The sequence below is a fragment of the Scylla paramamosain genome, chromosome 5 (genome assembly GCF_035594125.1).
Source record: "Scylla paramamosain isolate STU-SP2022 chromosome 5, ASM3559412v1, whole genome shotgun sequence".
NCBI lineage: Eukaryota > Metazoa > Arthropoda > Malacostraca > Decapoda > Portunidae > Scylla > Scylla paramamosain.
The window spans coordinates 27,099,921-27,126,318 of record NC_087155.1 but is presented as its reverse complement, the minus strand read 5'-3'; the positions used below and the strand labels follow the sequence as shown (position 1 = coordinate 27,126,318).

The following is a 26,398-nucleotide window of genomic DNA, read 5'->3' as shown; positions in this document are numbered from 1 at the left end:
TTTCTTCTTCAGTAAGGACGAGGACGGACAAAGCGAAGATGGCATGTGAGGTTTGGCTCTGTGAGGAAACAAGCGGGAAACAAAGGAAGGGGAAAAAAGGAGGTGAAATAAAAGAATGCAGGAGATTATTATATATACGTGTGCGAGTGAAAAATAAAAGTTTTGTCTGGTAAAACATAAGGAACGAAAGGGAATTTGAGGTGAAACAAAGACACGGAAGAATATCAGGTGGAGGAAGGAAAAGAAATTGAAGAGAAATGAGTGTAAGACAAAGGGATGAGATGGAAGTGCTGGTAAAACAAATGTAGAAGAGAGAAGGGTATGACGTGGAAACAAGCACGTGTAGATAAAGCTAAACATTAAAAAAAATAAATAAATAAAAATAAAAAATTACATACGTTCAAACCTTAGACGGAAAACAAACCGTGCATCTGTAAAATAAAGACTAGCAGTGGGAAATAACACGGATTGAAGTAAAGATAAAAGAAAAAAGTTTGCATTAATCAGTTGACCAATCACAACCTATATGAATGGATAGATAATTGATTAAATATCCTGAAAAGAAGAGAAGAAAAGAAGAAAGTGGTGTACAGAAAAAAGTAATTGATTGACTAGCTGATATAATGACGCCGCAGCAAGGAAGTCATGTGGCGCCTTAGGGAGGTAAACACAGGGAGATGGAGGCAATTGTTACCTCAATGACACCTTGCTGAGGCCGCGCAGAGGGGGACGACGACTTGAGGGCGCGGAGGAAGGAAACAGCAACTTGATATCTTATGGGAGAAAATTATGACTTGAGGACGGAAAGGAAAAATGATACCATAAGGGAGAAAAGCACTTAAGAAGGAAGGGAAAGATTGAGAACTTGAGAACCCAAGGAAGAACACGCTAACTAAAAGGAGGAAATGACAACTTAAAGGACATAACAAATACGAGCAGAACACACAAAGAAGAAAACAACAAATTGAGGGAGAAAACGACAACTTAGAGAGCAAGTGAAAACGTAAGGGAGCCAATGAAATTTTAAAGGAGAAAAGTAAAATTTGAGAGAAAAAGAGAGGAAAGTAAACTTAGGGGGGTAAATGAGACTTAAGGGAGAAAAATGAAAACCTAACGGAGACAATGAACATCTAAGGGAGAAAGTGAAAACTTAACGAGGAAAATTATAACTAAAGAATGAAAATGAAAACTTAACAATGGAAAATTTAAACTTGAAGGGGTAATTGAAAACTTAAAAGAGAAAAGGAAAACTAGAGGGAGACAGTGAAATTCAAGGGAGAAAACTGCAACTTAAGGAGGACACTGAACACTTAAGCGAGAAAACTACACCATAAAGGGAGACTACAACTAGAGAACACAAGGAAAAAGAAAACATCCAAAGGGAGAAAACGGTCACTTGGACCTGCGAGAGAGAAAACAAACAAGCTGTGCGAGGAGTGAAGGTTTTCCTGAAACAAAAAAGAAGTAAACCACAGCCTTTGTACTACATCGTGGAGGGTAAAATATACATTGCCAGGGAGGAAGAGGAACAAAGGAACAAAAGGCAACACTTGGGAAGGAAAAGAAAATTATCAGGAAATTTATAAGACTAAGCCAGGGAGGAGGAAACAAAAGGAAATTACATCTTAAACATTTCTGTGTCACTTTCTTTTGTGTGACTCGTGTTTCTTTAATTAGATTGGCACTTTTGTTGTTCTGTCTCTGCTTGGAGCGTGTTTGCAGCGCCCGGTAAAAAATGCATGCTTACATAACTGTGTGTGTGTGTGTGTGTGTGTGTGTGTGTGTGTGTGTGTGTGTGTGTGTGTGTGTGTGTGTGTGTGTGTGTGTCCACATGACTCAAGAGAGAATACGTCATGTGGACATATTCATGAGAAGAAAATAACACACACACACACACACACACACACACATTTTTGCCGCCCAAGTGTTGGTTGATATTGATTGAGGCGGGCGTCGGTAGAGAGGTAGAAGAGGAGGACAGGAGGAGAAAGGGTCGGGATCAGGGGGGTCAGGGAGGAGTGAGGAGGGGGCGGGGGAATCTCCTGTGTCCACACCATCAGCGGACAGCAAACAGAGGGTGGCGAGGAGGGCAGAGGTCACACGAGGGGTGATGGTGGTCAGCCGTGCCGCGACCCAGCGCCGTAACCCCGCCCAGGACGTCGTCAGGCAAAAATAAGCACCCTAACGTACTCTGGGGAGGGGGGGATAGGCACAAGGGTCGGGGAAAAAAGGGGGAAAAAAGAAAAAGGGAATAGAGAGTGCGGAGTTCGTTCGCATTTTCCTTTTCTCTCCGTGACTCGAATGCATAAAAGTTTCCCTCCTGTGCTTTTCGTTTTCTCTCTTTCTATCTAGCTATCTCTCCCTTTTTTAACTTTATATCATCATCTTTAAAATATGAATTAGTGCGTGTGTGCGTGGGGTTTTCATTTTCTCCTTTTTTTTCTTTCCATCTTTTTTTTTCCATTCATTCTTTTGTTGTAATTGTGAAAAGAAGCGAGAAAAAGAATTATACGGTGCGTTGTCATTGAATTCATAGAGCACGTTTTTCTCTATTATTCTTTTTTTCCGCCGGACATTATTTCGTTTTCTGTGGCCACAACATTTTTTTCTCCCTCACCCTCTCTCTCTCTCTCTCTCTCTCTCTCTCTCTCTCTCTCTCTCTCTCTCTCTCTCTCTCTCTCTCTCTCTCTCTCTCTCTCTTTCATATGAAGCAAAGGAGAATATGCATTTTTGCGCAGCGTGCTTCTAGTGGTGCCTCGAGACCAAGTAAAATATGTCAAGTGTAGCGTCATTGTGTGCGAGGTAAAAGAGAAAGACATGCGAGCTAGAGAGAGAGAGAGAGAGAGAGAGAGAGAGAGAGTGGGAGCAAAGACCGCAATATCTGACGGCATCAACTTATAACTACCACGAAGTAAATAAAGCATGTGATAAAACTACTTCAGAGAGAGAGAGAGAGAGAGAGAGAGAGAGAGAGAGAGAGGTGCACACACACACACAGACTGAGACAAACAGGTGCACACACACACACACACACACACACACACACAAGGAGACAGACACAGACAGACAGACAGACACACACACACACACATACACACACACACACACAGGCCACAAAGACACCATTATCGAAAGCCACCAAATTATAAATATAAATTCACCACAAAGAGGACAAACCACCGCCACCACCACCACCAAAAACAACAACAACAACATTCTCTCGTAATTTAAAAGCCATTTCCTCAAAAGCTCTACGGAGACAAAAAAAAAAAAAAGTGAAAAAGAAGGAAAAGAAAAACCTGGAAGAATAAAGAAAAATTACCGTATCCTGACTTTTGAAACATGAGACTGACCATAAAGTACAGGCAACAACGAGCACTGTAAATAAGCGTATGCGAGGCGCCTCTCCCTTTTAGAAAAGATGCCAAAATTACGAGGTCTTTTAGCGCTGGACGAAAGGCAGCGGGGCGGGGAGCGGGGCGGGGAGCGGGAACGTGTGCTATAGAGAGAGGGACAACAGTGGCAAGAAATTTTTAGTGAGTTCCCCGATGCAATCAGAAAATGGAAAATCCTTCTTCTCCCTCGCCGCTGCCCTTGTCCAAGCCGCGAGAGAGAGAGAGAGAGAGAGAGAGAGAGAGAGAGAGAGAGAGAGAGAGAGTCGCTGAATAGCCAGGAAAGAATTAGCTCATTTTTTTTTTTTTTTTATAATTATTTAATGCTGCTCTGAAAGATACTGTTTGACTGTGGTTCCCGTGGCGTGGCGCAGTGCTGCTGCAGGAGGGGGAAGATGGAGGAGGAGAAGGAGAAAGGAGAGGTAGAAGAAGAAAATGACAGAGGAGGCAAAGGAGGAGAAGAGGAGGAGAATACTAGAAAAGAGATGAGGAGGAGAGTAGGAGGAAGAGGAGGTAAAAAACGGAGGGCGGTAATGAGGAAAAGGATAAGATGGAAGTGAAGGATATAGAGGAGGAGAAGGAGGAGGAGAAGGAGAAAAGGAGGACGAGAACGAGAAGGAGAAAAAAAAAAAAGAGAGAATAGGGTGAAGGATATAGAGGAGGAGAACAAGAGAGACTTGGAGAGAGGGAAAGAAAAAGTAGTACAAAAAGCCCAGCTGAAATCTCCCAACAGCTTTTTTCTGTCGCTTTTCCTCCTGTTTTTCTTTTTTTTTGCTTTTTTTTCTTTCCTTGAGGGACACGTGTTCTTGCTGAGAGTCTGACAAACAGACAAAAAAGTGTGAATTTTTGTTACATGACGCAAAGAAAGCAACGCACAATTTACTTAGATTTCACAAAAACACGGATTCGGGGAGAGAGAGAGAGAGAGAGAGAGAGAGAGAGAGAGAGAGAGAGAGAGAGAGAGAGAGAGAGAGAGAGAGAGAGAGAGAGAGAGAGAGAGAGAGAGAGACTTCCTTGGCTCATTACCGCGTGCAAACTGAATACCAAGTTGTGCAAAAAAAAAAAAAAAAAGGGGGAAGCGAGAAAAACTAAGCTACTCACACGCAAAGAAACAACGAAGACATGATGACTACATTTGCGTGTGCGTCCGTCGTCCGTGCATGTCTGTATTTGTGAATCATACAAAACACAAAAACAAAGTCATTTCCAAAGGCTATTTTTTAGGGAAAGCCACATCCACATATCTAGTCAAAGGTGAGAGGTTGATTCTTGCATGGCGCGAAATTATACACGTGGAAGATCGCAGCGAAATGGAGGCTGGAAATACTGGAAATTCAGAGGAGAGTCAGGGAGAGTCGGAGGGGGCGCTGCACGTCTATATCTGGAGCGTTTTCACGGGAACTCAACATTGGATTAACATTAGACCGTATCTGTCCACTGCTTGCAGGTATTAGATACGCGTGTTGGTTCCCTGCGCGGTGAATTGGAAGGCTCTCGCAGACCGGTTCTTCTCTCTTCAAATGCTGCGCTGATGACGGGTATTTCTGAACGGAATCTAATGTCACCGGATGATTTGCTTACTTATGAAATGCAGTTTGGTCAAGATTGGAGGCTGTTAAGTTATGATTAGTTTAGAGATGTTTTTTGGTGAGAGGGAGTTACATTGAGATACATTGAGAGGGAGTTACATTGAGATACATAGGCCACGGCGAAGCTCAAGAGATGACCCGAGCTAGGGCTACAAAGAAAGTAACCTAGGCCCACGGAGAGAGAGAGAGAGAGAGAGAGAGAGAGAGAGAGAGAGAGAGAGAGAGAGAGAGAGAGAGAGAGAGAGAGAGAGAGAGAGAGAGAGAGAGAGAGAGAGAGAGAGAGAGCCGCTGTTGACAATACTCAGCCGTGTCCTTACCTAAGATTGGCACTTCCTTAATTCTTCAACAAATCTGGGTAACTTTCCAGAACTTGCAGTCCTCACCGAAGTTTATAATGAAAAATTTATAGGTATCTGAAAAATTTACGTGGACATCTGGAAGAGAAAGAAAGGAATGGTGATGCTGGTGGAAGACTGCGCAGCACGATCTTGGTAATGAGAACCGCGAGTTTGGTAACATTATTCCAGTTTGCGACGACTAATGTTATGCAAGGATGAACCAACAGGGAGAGGAAGATGTGTCTGTATCCTTTGATGATTAACTCAAGCAGATTGAATAGAAGTCCATGAAATAAATAGGTGACGAGTGTGTGTGTATGTGCGTAAGTGACATAAGATTATCACACTGATTATCAACGAAGCCTTTACATGAGTACCCAGACAGACAAAGAAAATAACCTAAGTAAGAAAGAAAGTAACCAAAGACAGACAGATAAAAAGACAAATATAGAAGAACAGATAGACAGGCAGACAAACATAAAGGAAGGCGGATAAATAGATGTACAGACAGATAGACACATAAATAAATAGATGAGTAGGAGGCTTTAACTCAGAGGTACGAAGGAATTAAGCTGGCAGACACAACACTTACAACACTTCTATATTAAGTAATCGAAGCGTAAGGTCCTGCTCTCAATAACTGCAGCACGGAATAAGCACTAATATTATCCTCTCTCTCTCTCTCTCTCTCTCTCTCTCTCTCTCTCTCTCTCTCTCTCTCTCTCTCTCTCTCTCTCTCTCTCTCTCTCTCACTCTCTGGGTGTAGTTTAAAATATTATTTACCAACCTTCTTTCTTTCCGTATTGTATTTATTTATTCATCTTTTCCTTTATTCATTCGTTCACTCCTTCCTTTACTGTATTATTAATACTTTGTATTTATTCATTCACTTGTGTTTATTCATTTCCTTCTTTGATTACTCATTCGTTTGTGCATTTAATTATTCATTTATTCGTTCGTTTATTCATGCACTCATTCGTCCGTTCAATTATGTTTTGTATTTATTTCCTTGCCTATTTATTCATGTTTGTAGATGTTATATTTATTTATTTATTTATTTATTTATTTATTTATTTATTTATTTATTTATTTATTATTTTCCTCTGCAGGTGGAGGGAAGTTTCCGCATGCAGCTCAAGATCAAGAGAGTCACAGCTAACGACGCCCACCCGTACTACTGTCACGCCCGCAACGCCTTCGGCCTCTCCACCCGCGTTGTCAAGGTGATTAATGGCACTGTAACACACACACACACACACACACACACATGTTCCGTAGTTGATTTTTTTTTTTTTTTTTTTACTTTTTAGGTTTTGTTTTGATAATGCAATTGGATCTTTATTGTGTGGGCGTCTCTCTCTCTCTCTCTCTCTCTCTCTCTCTCTCTCTCTCTCTCTCTCTCTCTCTCTCTCTCTCTCTCTCTCTCTCTCTCTCTCTCTCTCTCTCTCTCTGCTTTTCTAGTTTTCCTATCTCCTCCTCCTCCTCCTCCTCCTCCTCCTCCTCCTCCTCCTCCTCCTCCTCCTCCTCCTCCTCGAGACAGACACACACACAGACGGACAAGATAAAGAAAAAATGTGATATTCTCGTTTCCAGCCTTTCTTTCTTTTCTTTTTTTTTCTTTCATTCAGCAGGAGCGTTCTTTTTTTCTCTCTCTTTCTCATTCTTTTCCTTTTCTTTCTGAGGGAGAAGGTAATCCAATGTAGCGTCTTTTTTTTCCCCCTTCCCGAGATAAAGTCAGTCTCGCTTTTCCCTCCAGCTTTTCTTTCCTTTTATCTTTCATTAATTCTTTAACTGCATTTCCTTGATTTTTCTTCATTTCCACAGTAATTTGATTTTTTTCCTCTCCCTACTCCGGCTCTCTCTCTCTCTCTCTCTCTCTCTCTCTCTCTCTCTCTCTCTCTCTCTCTCTCTCTCTCTCTCTCTCTCTCTCTCTCTCTCTCTCTCTCTCTCTCTCTCTCTCTCTCTCTCTCTCCCATACTTTACATTTTTTATGCGCACATTTTACTCTTTCTTATTTTCTTTCCCCACATGCAAGTCCACCTCGCCATATCTCTCACCTCCCTTCCCTTCAGTTCCCTTCAGTCTTATGTTCTCGGGTCTTGTGACAATCTGCTTACTAAAACAGAAATAAACAGAGTCAGGGAGTGTTGTTGTATGTGTTGTGTGTAATATGTGATTATTGGCTAAGACTGCACTGACTTACTTCCTTCCTTTACTCTCTCACTTACGGTTTCCTACTTTTTTTTTTTTTGTTCTTGTGTGTTTTGTTATTAGTTGACTGAATATTATCCTTAAAATGATGGCCACTTTTTTTGTTTAGTATTTTCATATGTTTAAAAATATTTCCTTTTACTTCTTTCCGTTGCATTTTTTTTTTTTTCACGTTTTCCAATCTGGTGTGAATGTTTCTCATGTGAATGTTTTTGTACTATTACCATGAAAATGGGCGTCAGTTTTGGTGTTTGTGTGTTGCATTAGGAGGCGTTCAGGTTAGTGTACCTTTCATTAATGTTAAAAGCCCGCGCATCTGTGCTTCCGCCTGGTGAAAGTAGCAGTTGACGTATCGTGTATTTTAAGAGAACTCCCGCAGCGCAGCAATCACAAGTAAAGAGAAATAACTGAAGTAAAATCAATAAAAAAAAAAAAAAACTGAAGGTAATTAAACTAAAAAAAAAAATCCCTGAAAATATAAATTTATATGAAATCAGCAGTCTAGAAATATAAGTATATTAAATGATATTTGTGATCTAGAGGGATGATTAATTGAAATCAAACTTTCAGTTAAAAAAAAATGTTTAAACTTCCACTCGTGATGTAAAAATATAAAGAATCAAAATAAAACTTGTCATTTAAAAATTTGAAGTTCATAATCACGAGTAAAGGGAGAGAGAAAAAAAAATGACATCTGTAAATAGAATAACTGCAGGAGAATGAGTGACGAAACTATAATTGCACGAGATGAAAGACGAGAAAAGGTTCAAACACCAAACACAAAGTGGATGTCGACTCAATTAGCATTTTAGAAACACAGAAATTAAATAACGTTGAATTTGTTATTGGGGATGTTGGTAGAAATTGTGTAATAGTAGAGCTTTTTTTATTGCATTTTCTTGCTTTATTTTCTCATTTTCTTCTTTTTTTTCTTTTTATATAATTCCGTGGCCTTGTGGCGGATTAAGAGGGATTGTGTGTTATTTCAGTTCCTGTTATGATTCTCTCTCTCTCTCTCTCTCTCTCTCTCTCTCTCTCTCTCTCTCTCTCTCTCTCTCTCTCTCTCTCTCTCTCTCTCTCTCTCTCTCTCTCTCTCTCTCATCCTGAGGTTCACCGCCCTCTTACCGTGTTTTTACAATGGCACTAAAAAGAATAATACATATGTACGTACGTGTGTGTGTGTGTGTGTGTGTGTGTGTGTGTGTGTGTGTGTGTGTGTGTGTGTGTGTGTGTGCATTTCATGCTCACTGGATTTCAACAATAGTTAACATTGCATTCCTTCCTACGTTAATATTACCTTTGATAACATGTAGTCAGAATATAGGTAGGCTCTTCCGTCTGTATCGCGCTTTCCCTTTATATTTTGTTGCTTATTTCTTTTTTTTTTTTTTTTTACATTGTTTGTACCATTTTTAAAGGTTATACCGCTATTTCTATTATTATTATTATTATTATTCACGTATGTACATCAGCATCATCATAATCATTCTTGCCATCTTTATTTATTCTTTTTTTTTTTTTTTTATAGAACTCTTCATATTTATATTGATCACCAGTCGTGTCATCTATCAGTCAGTTATATCTTTTAATTCTTTCCAATAAACTAAAAAATATCATGAACTCACAAACTCGACACATTCACATCATCTTTGAATTATTCCTCTGATGTATAACACTCTCCATTATGATTATTACCAATCACCACTCAATTGCCAGTCGGTTATACCATGCAATCCCTACCAACAAACTCACAAAAGTCACGAAACTCACAAACTCTCAACACATTCAAACCATCTTTAAATTTCTCACACATATATATCTTTACCACCAATCAGCAGCTAAATATCAGTCAGTTATGCCCTCTACTCGTCATCCTCACCAGTAAACGCACTAAAGTCACGAACTCAAAAACTCTTAATATATTCCCACCACTTCCTCTCCGTTCCCTTCCTCACTCACTCATTCACTCATGCGTTTCTCGTTGCTGCTTTGTGTGTTCTCAGGTAGAGCTCACCCAGCCAGTCAAGCTGCAGGTGGACGTGACGGAGTGCTGCATGGAGAGCAACGTGACGGACACCTGCATGGAAGCGTGTGCCTTCGACGAGCTCAACTTCGAGAGTGTGATGAACAAGGACGAGTGTATCCCGGACTTCGCGAAGCTGATGAAGTGCGCTGCAGGTAGGGGAGAGAGAGAGAGAGAGAGAGAGAGAGAGAGAGAGAGAGAGAGAGAGAGAGAGAGAGAGAGAGAGAGAGAGAGAGAGAGAGGTAGAGGGAGGGAGGGAGGGAGGGATTACTTAACTTTGAAATAATAATGATATGCGCCTAGCTTTAAAAACTTGCTTTATTATTTTCATTGCATGCTCTTTGTTCTCTCTCTCTCTCTCTCTCTCTCTCTCTCTCTCTCTCTCTCTCTCTCTCTCTCTCTCTCTCTCTCTCTCTCATGATAAAATCTCGATTGTTAAACGAAAAGCTCTCGATCCAACCAATAGCTTATAGTGGGGTTCCGGTCAGTCAGTTGGTCAGTTAGAGAGTCAGTCAGTCATTTAGTAAGGACATCAATCAGTCAGTCGGTCAGATAGTCAATCAGGTCAGTAGATAAATCAGTCAGTCAGCCAATCAATCACTCATTCAGCCAGCAATTAGTCAGTCCGTCAGTCAGTCAGTCATTTGAATAGTCAATCGGTCAGTAAATAAGTTAATCAATTAAGTAATCACACAGTAATTAATTTGAGAGTACACACACACACACACACACACACACACACACACACACACACACACACACACACACACACACACACACACACACACACACACACACACACACACACACACAAAAACATTAATCTACAAAGTGACTGAACATTTCGTAACTCACACAGCGTATCTCATGTTGGTTTCGTTTCACTTCGTTGAGTTTTGTTGTGCAGCGTCCGTTGCCTGTGTGCTTGTGTGTTTGTGCTTCCTATCCGCTTAGGCTTAAGGTGATCAACTCCTAAAAATAGCGACTTTTTAAAGGATACAGTGCTATATTTTGAAACGGTGGAAAGCATTGAAGAGAGATTCAGGTCACATATACACGTAACACACATTTCTCTCTCTCTCTCTCTCTCTCTCTCTCTCTCTCTCTCTCTCTCTCTCTCTCTCTCTCTCTCTCTCTCTCGCTCTCGCTCTCGCTCTAATTGAAGATCACACACTCGTATAATTACCGAAGAGGAGATTCACGCCTGGAATGTGATGGCGATGATTCCCCTTGAAGCGTCCTGTTTGCAAGCACTGGCCGCACCATTAGGCAAGGACCGCCCCCCCCCACCTCCCTCCACCCACCGTGTCTTGTGGCGCCGCGGACCAAAGAGGAGTGAAAAACTAAGGGAGATAATTGTGGTAGATTGAAGGTAGAAACGATTGAGGAAAGATGGAGATAATAAACGTGGTATACATGGAGATAAGAGAGAGAGAAAAAAGGTAAAGAGGAAGTTGAGAAAAAAAAAAAGGAATGGTGTAGTTTTATCAGTGACAGGAGACAACAGGGGTGTTAGATGGAGATAAGGGAGATTAGGAAGAGTGTAGCTTTAGGTGTGGTAGTGATAAAAGGAGACGAAAGGAAGTGGTGTAGAGGGAGATAAGGGAGAAGGAAAAAAAGAAAGAGTGTGGATTAGGTGTGACAGAGAGGAGGCAGAGAAGACGAAAGAAAAAGACAGAGGTAGTATAGAGGTAAATGAAAGAGATTAGGAAAGGTGCTGGCTTAGGTGTGACCAAGAGGGGAGGGAGAGAAGGGGGCGAAATCTTTGGGTAATCCAAGTAGAGAAATTAAGATAAACTGGTGGTGGTAGGAGAAAAGGTAAGAGGAGGAGGAAGAACGGGGATAGGGAGAGAAAATACTTGGGTATGATCGAAATAATTGTTAATAAAAATATATATGCGGCTTTTATGTGAACAGAAAAGCGGTTAAGCTCCACATTGTTTGTCTGCTCCATCATGAAAACAACCACAAAGCTCGTGAAAGGGAACGTTCCTGTGGCGGTCAGTGATAGAATGAATGAATGCATGGCTGAATGGAGCTATTAAGTGTGAGCGGATGGGTAACAGTGTAAGTGAGTGGATGAATGAGTGAGTGAGTGAATAATAAAGTGCATGAGCGAATGAATACATAACACGAATGAGTCAGGTTAATGAATATTAGAGTGTATGAGTAAGTGAATGAGTGTTGGTGTGTATAAGTGAATGAGTACGAGTATATATGAGAAAATGAATGAGTAACAGAGTACCAGACAGAGGTGACGAAGAGTGAGCAGTGTAGTATCACGTGCCCTGCCTTCCACAGATGGGTCGGATCACCGAAGCTGCTGCAGCAAGAACAAAGTGCCGCGCCCGTGCCTCGACTGGTGCCGTGGGGAGCCAGTGCCGCACCTGCACCTGTGTGAGCTGCGTTGGGCACCTGTCATCATCTCCTGTTTCAACGAAGGGCAAGGTAACGCAGCCCCGCCATCCTGCCTTCCCTGCCCTGAAGTGTGTGTGTGTGTGTGTGTGTGTGTGTGTGTGTGTGTGTGTGTGTGTGTGTGTGTGTGTCATCTTCCTGATTCTAGTCCTCTTGCTCCTCTTCTCCTACTAATCTACTTCTTCTTCCCTTCACTTCTACCCTCTCCCTCCTCATCTTATCCCTTTGTTCCTTCTTGCTCCCTTCCTCCTCCTCCTCCTCCTCTTCCCCCTCCTCCTCCTCCTCCTCCTCCTCCTCCTCCTCCTCCTCCTCCTCCTCCTCCTCCTCCTCCTCTTCTTCCTCCTCCTCGTCATATTCATAATCTCTGAAATTCCCTCCCGCTCCACTCCCTGTTATATCCGTAATTTCCTTCACATTCCTTTTAGTTAACCTTTTTTTCAGCCTGTGTCTTATTTTAGAATGCCTCCTCCACTTAGATAGCGTTGAAATTTTTCCTTCCCCCTCTTGAAAATTCCATCATGCGTTCTTTTCAACAGACTACCGTGTTTTTACTTCTTTTCCCTCTTTGTGTGTGCTGTGGTAGATGGATAGTTGGTCAGAGCTTTTTTGTTTTCCTACTTTTTTTTCATTGTAGTAATACGCGTTGTTTATTTTTTTATTTTTTTCTGAGTATATCTGTTAACTATCCTCTTCTCCCAGTAGTAGTAGTAGTAGTAGTAGTAGTAGTAGTAGTAGTATCAGTAGTACAAATGCAGTTTTCCAAATAATTATATATCAGTTACTTTTTTTTCTGTCACAGTAGTAATATAAGTAGTTTTCCCAAATAGTGGTATATCAATTAACTTTTCTCTTTTCTTAGTAATAGTAATAGTAGTACTAATAGTGTCAGTAATTCATCCAAGTCATCTTAAGTCTGTTTCTCTCCAGCACACGCTCCTCAGTTCCTTTGGCACAGTGTCATATTGTTAACGCTCCTCCGAAAACCGACACTAACTTAATCTTCCACAAACTTTCAATAACCCCGCCTTCAAACCCGTCACTAACTCAATCTTCTAACCTTCTACAAACCCGTCACTGAATAACTCATTCTCCAAGCCCATCACTAACTCATTCTTCTCCAAACCCGCCTCTAGCTCATTCTTCCACCCCTTCCAGAGTTCCTGCCGGGCCCGCCCTTGGATGTCAAGATCACCAGCACCAGCTCCTCCTCGGCCACTGTGTCCTGGAAGCCCCCCGCCAAGAACCCTGCCGCGGTGGAGCTGTACCGGTGAGTAGCTGCGGGGAGAGGGAGAGGGAGAAGGAGCGGGAGTGAAGTGAGGGCAGAAGCCTGGTTGTGAATTTGTAACAAGACATGGACGCAGCATTTGCAGCGATGAAGGGACGCAATATTCGCATTCCTATTTTTACTTCTAGTTCTACAGGTTTTCTTCTTGGTCTTTGTTCTGCTTTGTTGATGTGAATGGACGATTTGAAAAAAAAAAGTAGGCAATGTGTTTAGTTTCCAGGGTTGCCAGTTTTGTCTTGTTGTTGGTATTTTAAAAGATTAAACAATGACTAATAGCATTCCAGTGAAACAATGACTAGTACAGCATTCCACTGATAAAACAATGACTAACACAACATTCCACTGACTAAAACAATGACTAACACAGCATGCCACTGATAAAATAACGACTAGTACAGCATTCCACTGATAAAACAATGACTAACACAACATTCCACTAATAAAACAATGACTAACACAACATTCCACTGATAAAACAATGACTAACACAGCATCCCACTGGCAAAAGAAAAAGAACGACCAGTGGTGTTCTACAGGCGCCATAATTAGAGGAGGAACTGTAATATTTTTGTAAGATTTGTGTCAGATTCTTAATTGAATTATCCATTTCCACGTACAAAGAAGAGCTGTGGCTTTTTTCCCTGCCTGTGTGATGAGAGCTAATGAGGGTAATGAGTGGCTGGTGCCGTGTGATGCTGATGATGATAATGGCAGTAGGTGACGAGAATACACGCAATTATACGGAATGAAAATATAAATAAAGCATTAATAAAGAGATCAAACAAATTTATGAACACAGATGATAGGTGGACATAAACATGGTCTTATTCAGAGACTGCCACGTGGAGACCTACCTGGCTTCCAACAGCTTCCCTTACGTTCTTATGATGATGTAATGTTGACTTCCTTTAGCTTTCCTTACGTTCTTATATGATGTTGGCTTCCTTCAGCTTTCCCTTATATTCTTCTGACGACGTGTTGTGTGTTTCCCTCCGGCAGCGTGTTTTGGCGCATCAAGGGACACCGCGAGGCACACAAGAACGACACGGCCTCCACGGAGCTCCTGATCACCGACATGAGGGAGGGCGAGACGTACGAGGTGGCGGTGAAGGCGGGTAACCACAAGGGAACCTCCGTCCTCACCCGCACCCCGCCACCTACAACCACACCATGAGCTCCGTCACCCGCGCCTCCACGCCAGGTACGTCACTCGCTGGGCCGGAAAATGACTCGCTGATTCTAATCGTAACCTCAGCCATTTACTTTTTATCCCCCGCCACGTGAAGGAGAGGAATGAGGGAAGGTTTTTGACAGCTTTTGCCCTTTGACTGCTAATGAGAATGTGACTTTTAGAATTATTTGAATGTCCCTAGGCGATTTTTTTCTACTGGGTCAAAGTTGAGGCCGGAGACACTGAAAGGCTTGAACTATTCAGTGAAATTCTTTTGTTGCCAGTGGTGTCTTTCAAAATTATACCTTCAACACGCACTACGCCATTTCATTAACTTGAGGGGAAGTCGAGGCAGCCAAAGTCCTCAGAGTATAAGAGTAAAATGCAAACCGATGCCACTCACGGGAAATGCGTCAAAAGAAGAGAATCGATACCAATTTTCCGGGATTTTGAAGCCGTTCTAATACGTACTCGCCCTGCCGAGAGGCTCAGACTGTGTAGAAAAGAGGATTCCGCCTTGAAATGTTGGCCGCCGGTATCACGAGAGGACACAGTGACACCGAGGGTCGAGATGAGGGCGGCGAGAGTGGGCGGGTGATTTATACGATGCCTCGTCTCTCTTCGGACTGACAGCAGGTGGCAGGAAAAAAGAAAATGAATGACGCTCGACAGAGGAAAAGGACGGCAGTTGATTATCGCTCGAAATTCTGTTAAGTTGATGGAGTGAGCGAGCGAGAAACTTAACTCTTCTCTGAGGCTGTGGCAGCGGAGTGGCGGAGTACGAGCCGAGTAGCGGGATGGAAGTGGCCGCGCGTCTCAAAGTCAGAGGGAAGCTTGGGATGAACTGAGAGAGCTCCCGAAGTGGCTTGTTTCTCATTCTGGAGGTCATCCTAAACTCAAGCCTTGTTAGGGCTGATTGAAGAGGGCGTGAAGGACTTGGCAGCGACGGCAGGGTGTGTGGTGGGTGACTGAGGCGACGGATAAGGGAGGAAAGGAGAGAGAGAGGAAGAACTAGAGGCAGGGAGGGAAGGAATCAAGGGGAAGAGAGGGATAAGGAGGAAAGGGGAGGCATGGAGGGACTGTGGGGATCATTAGTGCACGTCAGTCTCTCGCGCTGATTAAGCTCACTCCAGACGCCAAGAGGTTAGGTTGTCAAATGGCGCTGCCTCGGCCCAGTGCGTGGCGGGTCTTTCCGATGCCAGCTTATTGATTTCCATCGTGCGGAAGTGGATCGTTGATAAGTCGCGGGGCGGGAGTTTACGGTGAAGGAGGACTGATTAAGCTCCGGCAGCCGCGTGATGAAGATTCCCTGCCCCATGCCTTCCTTCCTTCCTTCCTTCCCTTCCTCCTCCTCCTTCTCGGGCCCACTCACAGGAGACAGATCAATACCTAGGCGGTGGAAATCATCTCCATTATCTGTAAGGGAAGCAGGAAAGGGAGAGCGTCGCAGTTTCGAGGCATTCACTCATGTTCAGCTGCCCTGAGTACTGACGCCACGAGGTCCACTGAATTTCATGTCTTTAAGTCGAATAAAAATGTCCCTAGGCGATTCATTTTTTTTTTTTTTTCTCATTTTTACCGGGTCAAAATTGAGACTAGAGATACTTAAAAGGTTTGAACTACTCAGATATTTTTTTATGTTGTTATTTGTGTCTTTGAAAATCAATTAGCCAATCAGCAAAGACCATGAACCAGGAATGCGATAAGTGAAGGTGGTTACCAGATGCTATTTTTTAATATTCTTTTTTTTAATGTCCTTAAACACTTTGCACAATATAACATTCCGATCTTGGTTAGCTGTACGCACACAAGACACCACGGGTACCCAGACAAATACAGTAAATATAGTTTTCTCCCTAATGCGTCATAGGTCTTCAAAATCCAATACTTTTACTCAATCCTTCCACAGTACGCAATCCCCTGCCTCTCCTCCCCTCCTGTCCTATCCTGCCTGGCCCTTCCACCTCCCCCAGTCTCTATCTCTCCCAGTGACCGCCAGTCAAATTCATCTCTTCCCTCGAACCAATCACGTACAGGGAGAAGGGGAAGGACAGATCAGGACAGGACAGGGACGTGTGTTCGTTACGTATCCATCAGTGAGGCAATGACGTGCATCAGCAGAGGTGAAGGGAGGACAAGGGAGAGGACGACGAGTGTTCATTTATACTAAAGTTAATCTGGAAGGACTTGTCTTTCGCTTTTATATGTTTTGTTTATATATTTAGTTTGAATATTTACCGTGCATTGCGTGTTTGTGTGTATGTAGTGAGGATATCAGGTGAACAGGTGCACGTACGGCAGGTAGACAGCCAGCCGCCCCCTCTTGCAGTACGGGTCGTCACAGTCATGCAGAGGGGTGGAAGTAAATGTTTTCTTTATTCATTTACTCTCTCTCTCTCTCTCTCTCTCTCTCTCTCTCTCTCTCTCTCTCTCTCTCTCTCTCTCTCTCTCTCTCTCTCTCTCTCTCTCTCTCTCTCTCTCTCTCTCTCTCTCTCTCTCTCTCTCTCTCTCTCTCTCTCTCTCTCTCTCCCTACAATCCTGTTATGTGGAGGCTCAGATGATCGCCCCCTCTGACTTTTTTTCTTGTTTTCCTTTTCTTTTTGAGGCAGAATTCACCCACGCCCTCCCGTGGTGGCACAGGCTGAATTGTTTGAGTGACACCTGCAAAAGCTCATGGCATCTATTAGAGCTCCCGGATACAATGGCCGTCGAAGATAAGGTTAATGGGAACTCTGGTCACCTGGTACCGTACATCATCACGTCTGAATAGTGACCACTCGCCTTCGCTTTCCCTGGGCACACAAATAGATGGATGGGAAAGAGATAGATTGATAGACAGATAGATAGATATGTAGACAGACAGGCAGACATATAGCTAGATAGATACAGACAGACAGACACGCAGATAGATAGATAGATAGGTAGAAAGATAGACTGATATATACAGAGACAGGTAGATAAACAGACAGGCAGGCACATATATACAGACAAAGATAGATAGATAGATATAGACACAGACAGATAGATAGGTACATAGATACACTGATAGAAAAACATAGATAAATAGATTAACAGACAAAATAGATTTAATAAACAGAGAGAAATAGAAAAATTTACAGGTAGATAACACTGAAAACACTTCATTATTAAGTAATTGAAACAAGAAATAACCTACACCCAATAACACGAACAAAACAAATATTACCTCTCTCTCTCTCTCTCTCTCTCTCTCTCTCTCTCTCTCTCTCTCTCTCTCTCTCTCTCTCTCTCTCTCTCTCTCTCTCTCTCTCTCTCTCTCTCTCTCTCTCTCTCTCTCTCTCTCTCTCTGATGATGATAACTCAGGAAACAAAGACACTAAGACGACAAAACAATAAAGTCAAACAAAATGCAATAAAAAAAGAAAATCAACCTTCCTGAGAGAGAGAGAGAGAGAGAGAGAGAGAGAGAGAGAGAGAGAGAGAGTAGAGAGAGAGAGGAGAGAGAGAGAGAGAGAATAATCCCGGTCCATGGAAGGTAGAGGAAAAAGAGAAGTAACACGAGCCAGACTTCTTTTTCACACCTCACTGGCAGGCTGGAGGGGAGGAATCGAGAAGCTTATTCCTGTATACGCTTCTTCTGGCCTCATTATTGTGCGGGAAAGCGGCCTTATGTCATGCCGTTACGTTAGGAGACGGGGAGGAGGAGCAGGAGCTGGAGAAGGGGGAGATGAGATGAAGAACATGATGAACAACAACAACAACAACACGATGAAGAAGAGAAAACAAGAATAAGAGCTTGTTGACGAAAAAAAAGAGGAAAAGAAGAAGAAGAACTAGATGAAGAAAAGAAAAAAGAAGAAGAAGAAGAAGAAGAAGAAGAAGGAGAGGGGGAAGAAGAAGAGATAAAGAAAGACGACGAAGAGCAAGAAGAAGAAAAAAAGAAAAAAGAAGAGAAAAAAAAAGGAGAAAAAAAACAGAAGACGAAGAGAAAGAGGAAGAAATTTTAAAGAGAAGAAAAAGAACAGGAAGAACAAGAAAATAAAAAAAAGAGGAAGATGAAAAGAAGAAAAGAAGAGAAAGATGAAAAGAAGAAAAAAATTGGTGAAAAGACGGAATAAATCAAAAGGATAGAGCAAGAATATACGAATTGAGAGAGAGAGAGAGAGAGAGAGAGAGAGAGAGAGAGAGAGAGAGAGAGAGAGAGAGAGAGAGAGAGAGAGAGAGAGAATTACGTATTACATCGATCCACAGAAAAGAAGGAAAAAAAACCACGCCCTCTGTTCGTCAGGTTGGCACAGTTTCCGAGAGATAGACACTCACCTGGGTTTGCGTCACTCAGGTGTCAGGAGTTGGCTGATTAGGGGAACCCGCCACCCAATACCTGTTAGTTTGTCACCATCACTACTACTTCCTTCTACCTCCTACTGTTCTGTCGTCCCCTAAGACTATTTTCCTATTCATCTTCGTCTCCTTCTAATTTGTTTTTGTTGTTACTGCTGTTCTTCTCCTCCTCCTCCTCCTCCTCCTCCTCCTCCTCCTCCTCCTCCTCCTCCTCCTCCTCCTCCTTGTCTTCCGACCTTGTATTTTTCTCTTGGCGGATCTCTCTCTCTCTCTCTCTCTCTCTCTCTCTCTCTCTCTCTCTCTCTCTCTCTCTCTCTCTCTCTCTCTCTCTCTCTCTCATCATTCACCTTATTTAATGTTTCCTTCTCTTCCTTGGTTCGCTCCTCGCGTTCTTGCATTCGCTCCACTGTTTAAGTTTCTTCATGCCACTTAACCCATTTTTCACTCATTTTTCCTCCCCCTTCCCTCGTTCCCTCATCCCCTTCGTACCGCACCTGCCTGCATTCCCTCTAGTTCCCGCCCCTGCCGTACATCATCCCTTCCTACTTTCTTGTCTTAGCTCACTTCTCCCTCATGTTTATTCATCCTCCGCACAGAGAGAGAGAGAGAGAGAGAGAGAGAGAGAGAGAGAGAGAGAGAGAGAGAGAGAGAGAGAGAGAGACCTTTCCGTGTGTTTCCTGATGCGCGTGACTAAAGCCTGACGAAGTGTGCTTGGGGTAAGATTTGAGGGTGTGTGTGTGTGTGTGTGTCTGTGTTTGTCTTCTTTCATTCTGTCTCTCTCTCCCTCTGTCTGTTTTTTTTCCCGATAAGCTTCTTCCTCGTTCGTCTTCCGGTTCTTTCTCGCCTGACGGGCCAGCATGCACATCGTCCGGGTCGTTAATCATCCAAAAATGTATTAGCTGCCCCTGAAATTAATGACCGCCAGCATTCCTCGTATTTACTTAAGCTAATGACTCGGGTTGACTCTCGCATTAAGGTCTGGACAACGACCGCCGCGCTGCTGAGGCTGATTTAGTTGCCAGCCACTTACTTACTCGTGACCCATATTGCCGCCGATATTCAGAACCAGATCAAACCATTTAAATTTTTGTATATTTAAGCTGTCTAGACATAATGTTAAGAGTTTATAGCAACGTATTATAGATTTTCGTTCGGTATCAGGTAAAATATTTTAAAAAGAGAACCACAGTTTAGGCGTTGGCGTAATATTAATTATTTAAACTGTTTATCTACGAGCCGCGCTGAGTTAAAATGTGTTTCGTGTGCAGGTCGTTCGATTTTGAGTAAAGCACGGTGCCGTTCACGCATGTTCGGAAACCGCGCCCCTCTAACGGCATGTGATCGAGGGCTCAGCTTGTTAACGTCAGTGGTGGAAAGGGATAAGGTTCGTTTCACAATCGGTCACCATACATTCGGTGTTTCGTATTCAAAGCTTCGAATCATTTCTCGCTTCAGTGGCCTTTTACCCTCGCGCCTCGCCTCGCCTCGCTTCGCCCGCCTCCCGCTGATGACCGGTGGCTGATGGCTTCCTCTGAACTCCCGAACACACTCGCCAGGCCAGGCATGGACCATCGCTGGGCTGCGGTGATCTTTAGTGACCCGCATGTTGCAGGTCACGTCCCTGCATTACCAGGAAGGCTGAGCAAACACTGGACAGGAGTGTTAGGGGAGCCAGATGAGGAAACGACCGCCACCGATGCAGTATACTTCTGTCGCCCTTCCACTCTCCTCCTCCTCCTCCTCCATCTCCTCCTCCTCCTATTCCCGTCTTTCCCGTCCTTTTCTTCCTCTTCTTCTTCCTCCTCCTTTAAGTGCTTGACCGTTTTCCTCCCTCAGCCTCTCCTCGCTTCCTCGTCCCTTCCTCCCTCGTGCTCCCATTACAGTTTCCACCTGAAGTAGGAGTCTCCCCCATTGAGAGCAAATATTAAATACATATTAATTCGACAACACACTGGTGTCGAGTGGATGGGTTTTCTTCTGAGTGTTTGCAAATAATGCTGGAATGGCAGAGTGTTTGTTATTACTCTCGGCGAGAGGATAAGGGGAAAGGGAAGGAAAGGGAGCAACATACTTATTCAGATCCTCGCAGTGACATCCAGCTTTCCTTTTTACTACTGTATTTTCCTTCTTTACTGTTGTTTTATCGCAGCAGCTCTATGTGATGTCAGCAGCGGCGTTATGGAGACGATACTTTTGAGTCTGATCAGCAGCAGAGAAAACAGTGTTGTTTTCTAGTGGAAGGAAGATGATGTTTTTGCTCGACAGCAAGACACATTAGTGGTCTTGTATCTTCATTTAGTCCAGAATGGAGCCCACAAATTGTCAGGAATACTGCACCTTTCAAGTGTCCATTGTGAATAATTTCATCTCATTTTGTCTCCCTCAGGCTCCAACGCCACAGTGGTGGAGATATCGGTGGTGGTGGTGGTGCTGCTGTGCATCGGCGTAGTGGTGGGCATTGTGGCGGCACGCAAACGTAACCTGCTGGGTTGCAAGTCATCCAGTAACGGGCGCATCTCCTTCGAGAACCCTTCATACATCAGAGAGCAGAACGGTGACACTGTACAGGTGAGGCTTTATTTTCTTTGCTTCCCCTGAATGTTTAGGTCAAGGCGGTGTCGGGCAGAGGCTGCGACAAGTTATGAGTGTTGTTGGAAGTTAGGTCGATGGCGTGAGTAGTCACTACTACTGAGTGTTGAGCTGCGGTAGTGACGTCCTGCCTCTCCTTCTCCACAGATCGCTGAGACGCCAAACGGTAGCTTCAACGGCAGCATGACTCTGGGCATGAACGGCGGCGTCAACGGTGGTCTCAGCAACGGTGGCATCAACGGAGGAATATCTCCTATCGACGTAAACGGCGGCGTGTGGAACACTCAGAGCATGGCGTCCACGCCTGGGTTTGAGGACGACCTGCCGAGCAATGGAGGCTACATGAGGTTCTCCAGCTAGTGACGCCTCAAGTCCCGCCCCCCAGACGCTCTACATGTTGGTCCCATCCGTCGGACAGCAGTTATAGATTCATATACATAGATTTATTTTCAGAACTCATACGCTGAAGAATTTCTGCAAGAAAAAGGAGGGAGAAGGAAAGTCTTTCGAGTTTCACCGCCGAGTGAACAAATTAGCCACCACACTGTCACGTTGAACATTTCAAGTTACTCTTCATAGTTTGGGTTTTCACAACTTCTTGCGTGGAAGAAAAATACGCCTCATCTTTCATGACTGTTGCATATCACACAACCTTAGCCTCTGTGAGGACCACAAGTAGTAAAGAAGCATCGGAAACATTTGAGTGTGCTCCGTTTTGACGTATTGTGTTCAGCAGGCCAGGGGGGGGAGAAGGAGGCTCCACGCTCGCCGCCTCCGCCAACTTCTCAAAGTTCTCGATGACATTTTTCACCGACATTGAAAATAATCCTCACCTTCATCCAGTAATGCACAGAGGTTGCAAGTTATACACTGGAGGAGGCACTCGCTGCCCCGCCAGGTGGTAATGACTGGCAGGACAAGTGTCACTTCCCTCACCAGCCTGGGTGGGGACGCTGCCGGGGAGAGCGACGGCGTGGCATTCTCACCTCCCTCGTCCTGGTGATTTTTTTTTTTTTTATCGCTTGTAGTATCTTGTTTTATGATAATTTAAATTGTTATGTTGTCAACAAGTAATATTTTCTGGCGCTGTAGCCAAACAGTAAAAAGGTTTTATTTATTACTTAATTTGTCAGTGATGTTTGAACAAGTCAAGATGTGCATTAATAGAAAGATATTTGTAATGACAGATTCCAAATGGAAAAAGTGTGTTGATGCACTAACCTTTGCTTCACACCGACGCACGGCACTAGAGTGAGCACTGAGCACCGATGTGGGTGGCTGTGCCCTGGAGTTGCCAGAGTAGCCTCTGACAATCTCGCGAGCCCCGTGGCAGGCAGTGACGCTCCGCCTCACGAGACTGAGACTTGAGAGTACACGTTGCGTTGTCAGAGCGGGTGTCAGGCCTCGAGGTTCCTTCCCGGCGTGGTGCTACAGCAGCTCCTGAGGCAGGCCCGTCTACAGGCAGATGTAACGGATTAGGGGGTGGGGAGAATAGAGCAGGGGTTTATAATTGATAGTGTTAACTTTGATTTGTTGTCAGTGCCTTCTGAAAGACTGACTTCACCTCGGCGGGCCCGGAACAGGCCAATGAGGCCAGACTGATCACTTTTATATTATTAGCTGTATATTTGTTCACATTGCATTCAAAATTAGTGTCTCCGGCTTCAGTTCCTGGCCTCCTGCCGTGTATTGGGTTAACGTGTAGGTATCGTCATATAGAGCCTAACAAGGAAATCAAACAAAAAAAAAATCTAATATGTTGAAGCCTGTCCTCGGGTAATCTTTTCCAGGGTGTTGGTCATTATCTTGAAAAAAAAAACATAAAAAGACTCCTATGCTACCAGATATTGTATTGCTTTGCAAATGCTCTCAAAGCCTCCCGTCTCTGCGCGTGAGGACCGAGGCACTGATATTACTAATTTACCCAATGTGTAAACTTCTTCTTTGGTCCACTCGCTGGCATGCACCGAGCGCGTCACGACAAGAGTGCAAGGTAGCTGAAAGGCTTGTCCATCTCTGATCTCCCTTGAGCACGAGCACGGCCTCACCTACTTCCCTGCTACCCTGTGCTGGCGCCGCCACCTGCTGCTGGCTTGGCCTGCCCGCTGTTATGTAGAAACGGATGGAAGAGTTGAACGTCTCCCCCCGATTTTTCCTTAAGGTTCATCATTATCTATTTCCTTGCCTCACTGGAAAAGACACGCAAGGTATAAATGATATTTGTAAAGTGTAATTTAAGTGCGACTGCCTGTGTGATTCTGGTTGTGGAGCCGTTGGTGGCTCACAAGGTGGGCCGCGGCGGAGTGAGTGTTGTTTGTTGCTTCGCGTAGCAAACCTTTCACGTGATTTGTGCATAACATTTTAACATCGATGATATTTGATTGATGACATGGAAGGCAGTGGGAAAGGAAGGATAATGCAGTTATGGGATGGTTGTTAACTTCTAACAAGTGCTTATCCACTCAGAGATTACTTGTTTTTCATTGTTCGTGGAAGATTACCCCTCATAAGGAGAACCTTTTCATTGAATCGAAGCACTTTAGAACTGTGTTCAAATAGTGTGAGGGAGAACAAGGCAAGCAATGACGGAAGATGGTGAAGGGGAGGTGGTTGTGGTGTGACAGGGAAAGGGAGGGCGGGAGGGGAGGGCCTGACGGGAGGCTTACGGTGGTGTCACGCGGGTAGCAGCTCTCTTCAGGCGTGTCCTTCCCTGGCAACGAAGGGTAACACAATAGTAGTAAATGACACTCAACTTGCACATGATGGAGATAATTATGTTGTCTTGGTATTTTATTGTCGAAGCGAGGGGAAAAATAAAGGTAGTAAACCAGAACAAGATGAAGAGACACCATTTCAAACTACTTTAATGACGACACTTAAAACAACATATATGTAGTGATACAATGGTACAATAATACATAACTTGTGTTGTGCCTTAGTGCTGAAATATGTATTTTGATCATGACACTAAGGAAGAGCATGTAATTTGAGGATATTAACACACACACACACACACACACACACACACACACAGTGACAAAACAACACAAGGTGAACTCAAAACATCTACTCTTCACCTTGTTTCACCTCCAGGTCAATACGAGTTGCCAGGGAAAATCTTTGCCTGAGTTGAGTGGCTCTGCGTGACGCTTCCCTCACACGCGCTGCTACATTCATTCTCATAGGACTGTACCATTGCGTTTTGTCTGTTTATGTCTCACCAGGAGTGTTCGTGGGCATTAGGAACATTGAGAAGAATGAATGTCAAAGGAAAAAAGAAAAATAAACAGATGAACAAAACACTTCAAAATGCTGATGTACCAAGAGACTGCAGGAAAGTAACGAGAATAAGGGTGTTTTGAATTTCTATCCCTAGTACGTAATCTGAAGGTGATTTTGTTGTGTTCCGCCATTGTTTTGCCCAGCCTTTAGATTTTTTTCTTTTTTTTAGTGTGTGTGTGTGTGTGTGTGTGTGTGTGTGTGTGTGTGTGTGTGTGTGTGTGTGTGTGTGTGTGTGTGTGTGTGTGTGTGTGTGTTTTATTCAGCACTCGATTTTATGATTTAAAGAACTTGAGTGATGCTTATACAGATGATGATAACGATAATAGTAATGATGATGATGATAATAATAACACTTCATAATGTACTCGCAAATGACCCCTTTAGCGTGTTTTTTTTTCTTTCTTTTTTTTCTTTTTTCTTTTTTTTCTCTCCATGTTTTTCGTATCATACCCAACTTGTGCCATGAGACAAAGAACGCGCGATGATCGGGACAAAACCAATAACATAACCAATAATACAAATGCATTCACTAAATTAGAAATTTTTTTCTGGTTATTGGCGAGTTTTAGAACAACAGGAGTATGTACATCACTCTGTTGAAATGGCGGATGTTTATGTTGAATTAGATAAACGAATTACAGAATATCAACTCTACTTATCACATAATATAATTATGTCCAGGTCTGTTTTGTACTAATGGGAGTAATTAAATTAATTTTGGTGTGGATGGTCCGGCAGTGGGTGTGAGAGAGTGCAGGTAGGAGGCAGTGATGGTGTGTGTGTGTGTGTTTGTGTGTGTGTGCCGAGAGAACACTCGCCTCCCGCTGCCCACCGGCACCAGGCAGAGATTGTGTGTCATCTTTGATTCTGAAGCGGAGACTAATATTTGCGTCAATTGTACTCGAGGTTATTTTGTTACTGTCACTTGTTGTTGTTGTTATTATTATTATTATTATTATTATTATTATTATTATTATTATTATTATTATTATTATTATTATTATTATTATTATTATTATTGCTATTGCTATTATTATCATTGCTATCATCATGATGTCTGGTAGGGCTGTTTTCCATGGAGCGCACCCCGCGGCTGGGCAAACAGTGCTGCGGTTCCTGTCTCTCGTTGCACATTCGGAACATCATGTCTCTGTTTTGAACATTTGGAGATGTAAATATATATATTGAGGTAAATATGTGATATTTTTATAATAATCCACATAGAAAACATTTGATAGCTATTATTTTAGCATAGCTAGCCCTGATCACAATGTTTATACATAGCACTGTAAATACATCACGAAAATACAATTAAAAATTCTTCCTGTGTCTTAAGTGAACATCCTCCTCTGGTAAAGTTTTCAGTGGCGCAGCTCCGTCCACTGGTGAAGTCATTAACGTCTGCACAAGTCAAATTATGTTTATTGAGAGAGAAAGAGAGAGAGAGAGAGAGAGAGAGAGAGAGAGAGAGAGAGAGAGAGAGAGAGAGAGAGAGAGAGAGAGAATTCTTGTCATGGTTCACAAAGGTGAGGGCGTTTGCACGGCTGTCTCAGTCACGCGATGGCAGGTCTCCAAGTTGCGAGATAAACAAGTTGTCCTCATCAGCACCGTGACTTTTACTCGCTCCACTGATACTGCTTCACTCAACCTATTTCTTAGTAACGTACTTCTGGAGTTTAGCAAATTAAATTAACCTTCTTTCTTCCTTTATGTCCCTTCAAATTTCATTACAGTGATCTCAGTGTTAACGAAAGACCACCATATCAGTAAAAGGGTTAAACGG

The 26,398-nt window shown here is 43.3% G+C and overlaps 1 protein-coding gene across 1 annotated transcript in view; it reads left to right on the top strand.

Annotated features, from left to right (window-relative positions):
* The window catches only part of LOC135100967 (Ig-like and fibronectin type-III domain-containing protein 1), a gene marked incomplete at its 5' end in the record, with an annotated part of 30,526 nt that extends 4,589 nt beyond the window's left edge, over positions 1-25,937 (top strand). The window contains 7 exons of the mRNA XM_064004583.1: positions 6,429-6,542; positions 9,534-9,708; positions 11,855-12,001; positions 13,124-13,235; positions 14,253-14,454; positions 21,131-21,312; positions 21,481-25,937. Coding sequence (XP_063860653.1) covers positions 6,429-6,542; positions 9,534-9,708; positions 11,855-12,001; positions 13,124-13,235; positions 14,253-14,427 — 723 coding nt within the window. The remainder of the gene's footprint in view (positions 1-6,428; positions 6,543-9,533; positions 9,709-11,854; positions 12,002-13,123; positions 13,236-14,252; positions 14,455-21,130; positions 21,313-21,480) is intronic.
* Between the last annotated feature and the right edge of the window lie 461 nt (positions 25,938-26,398).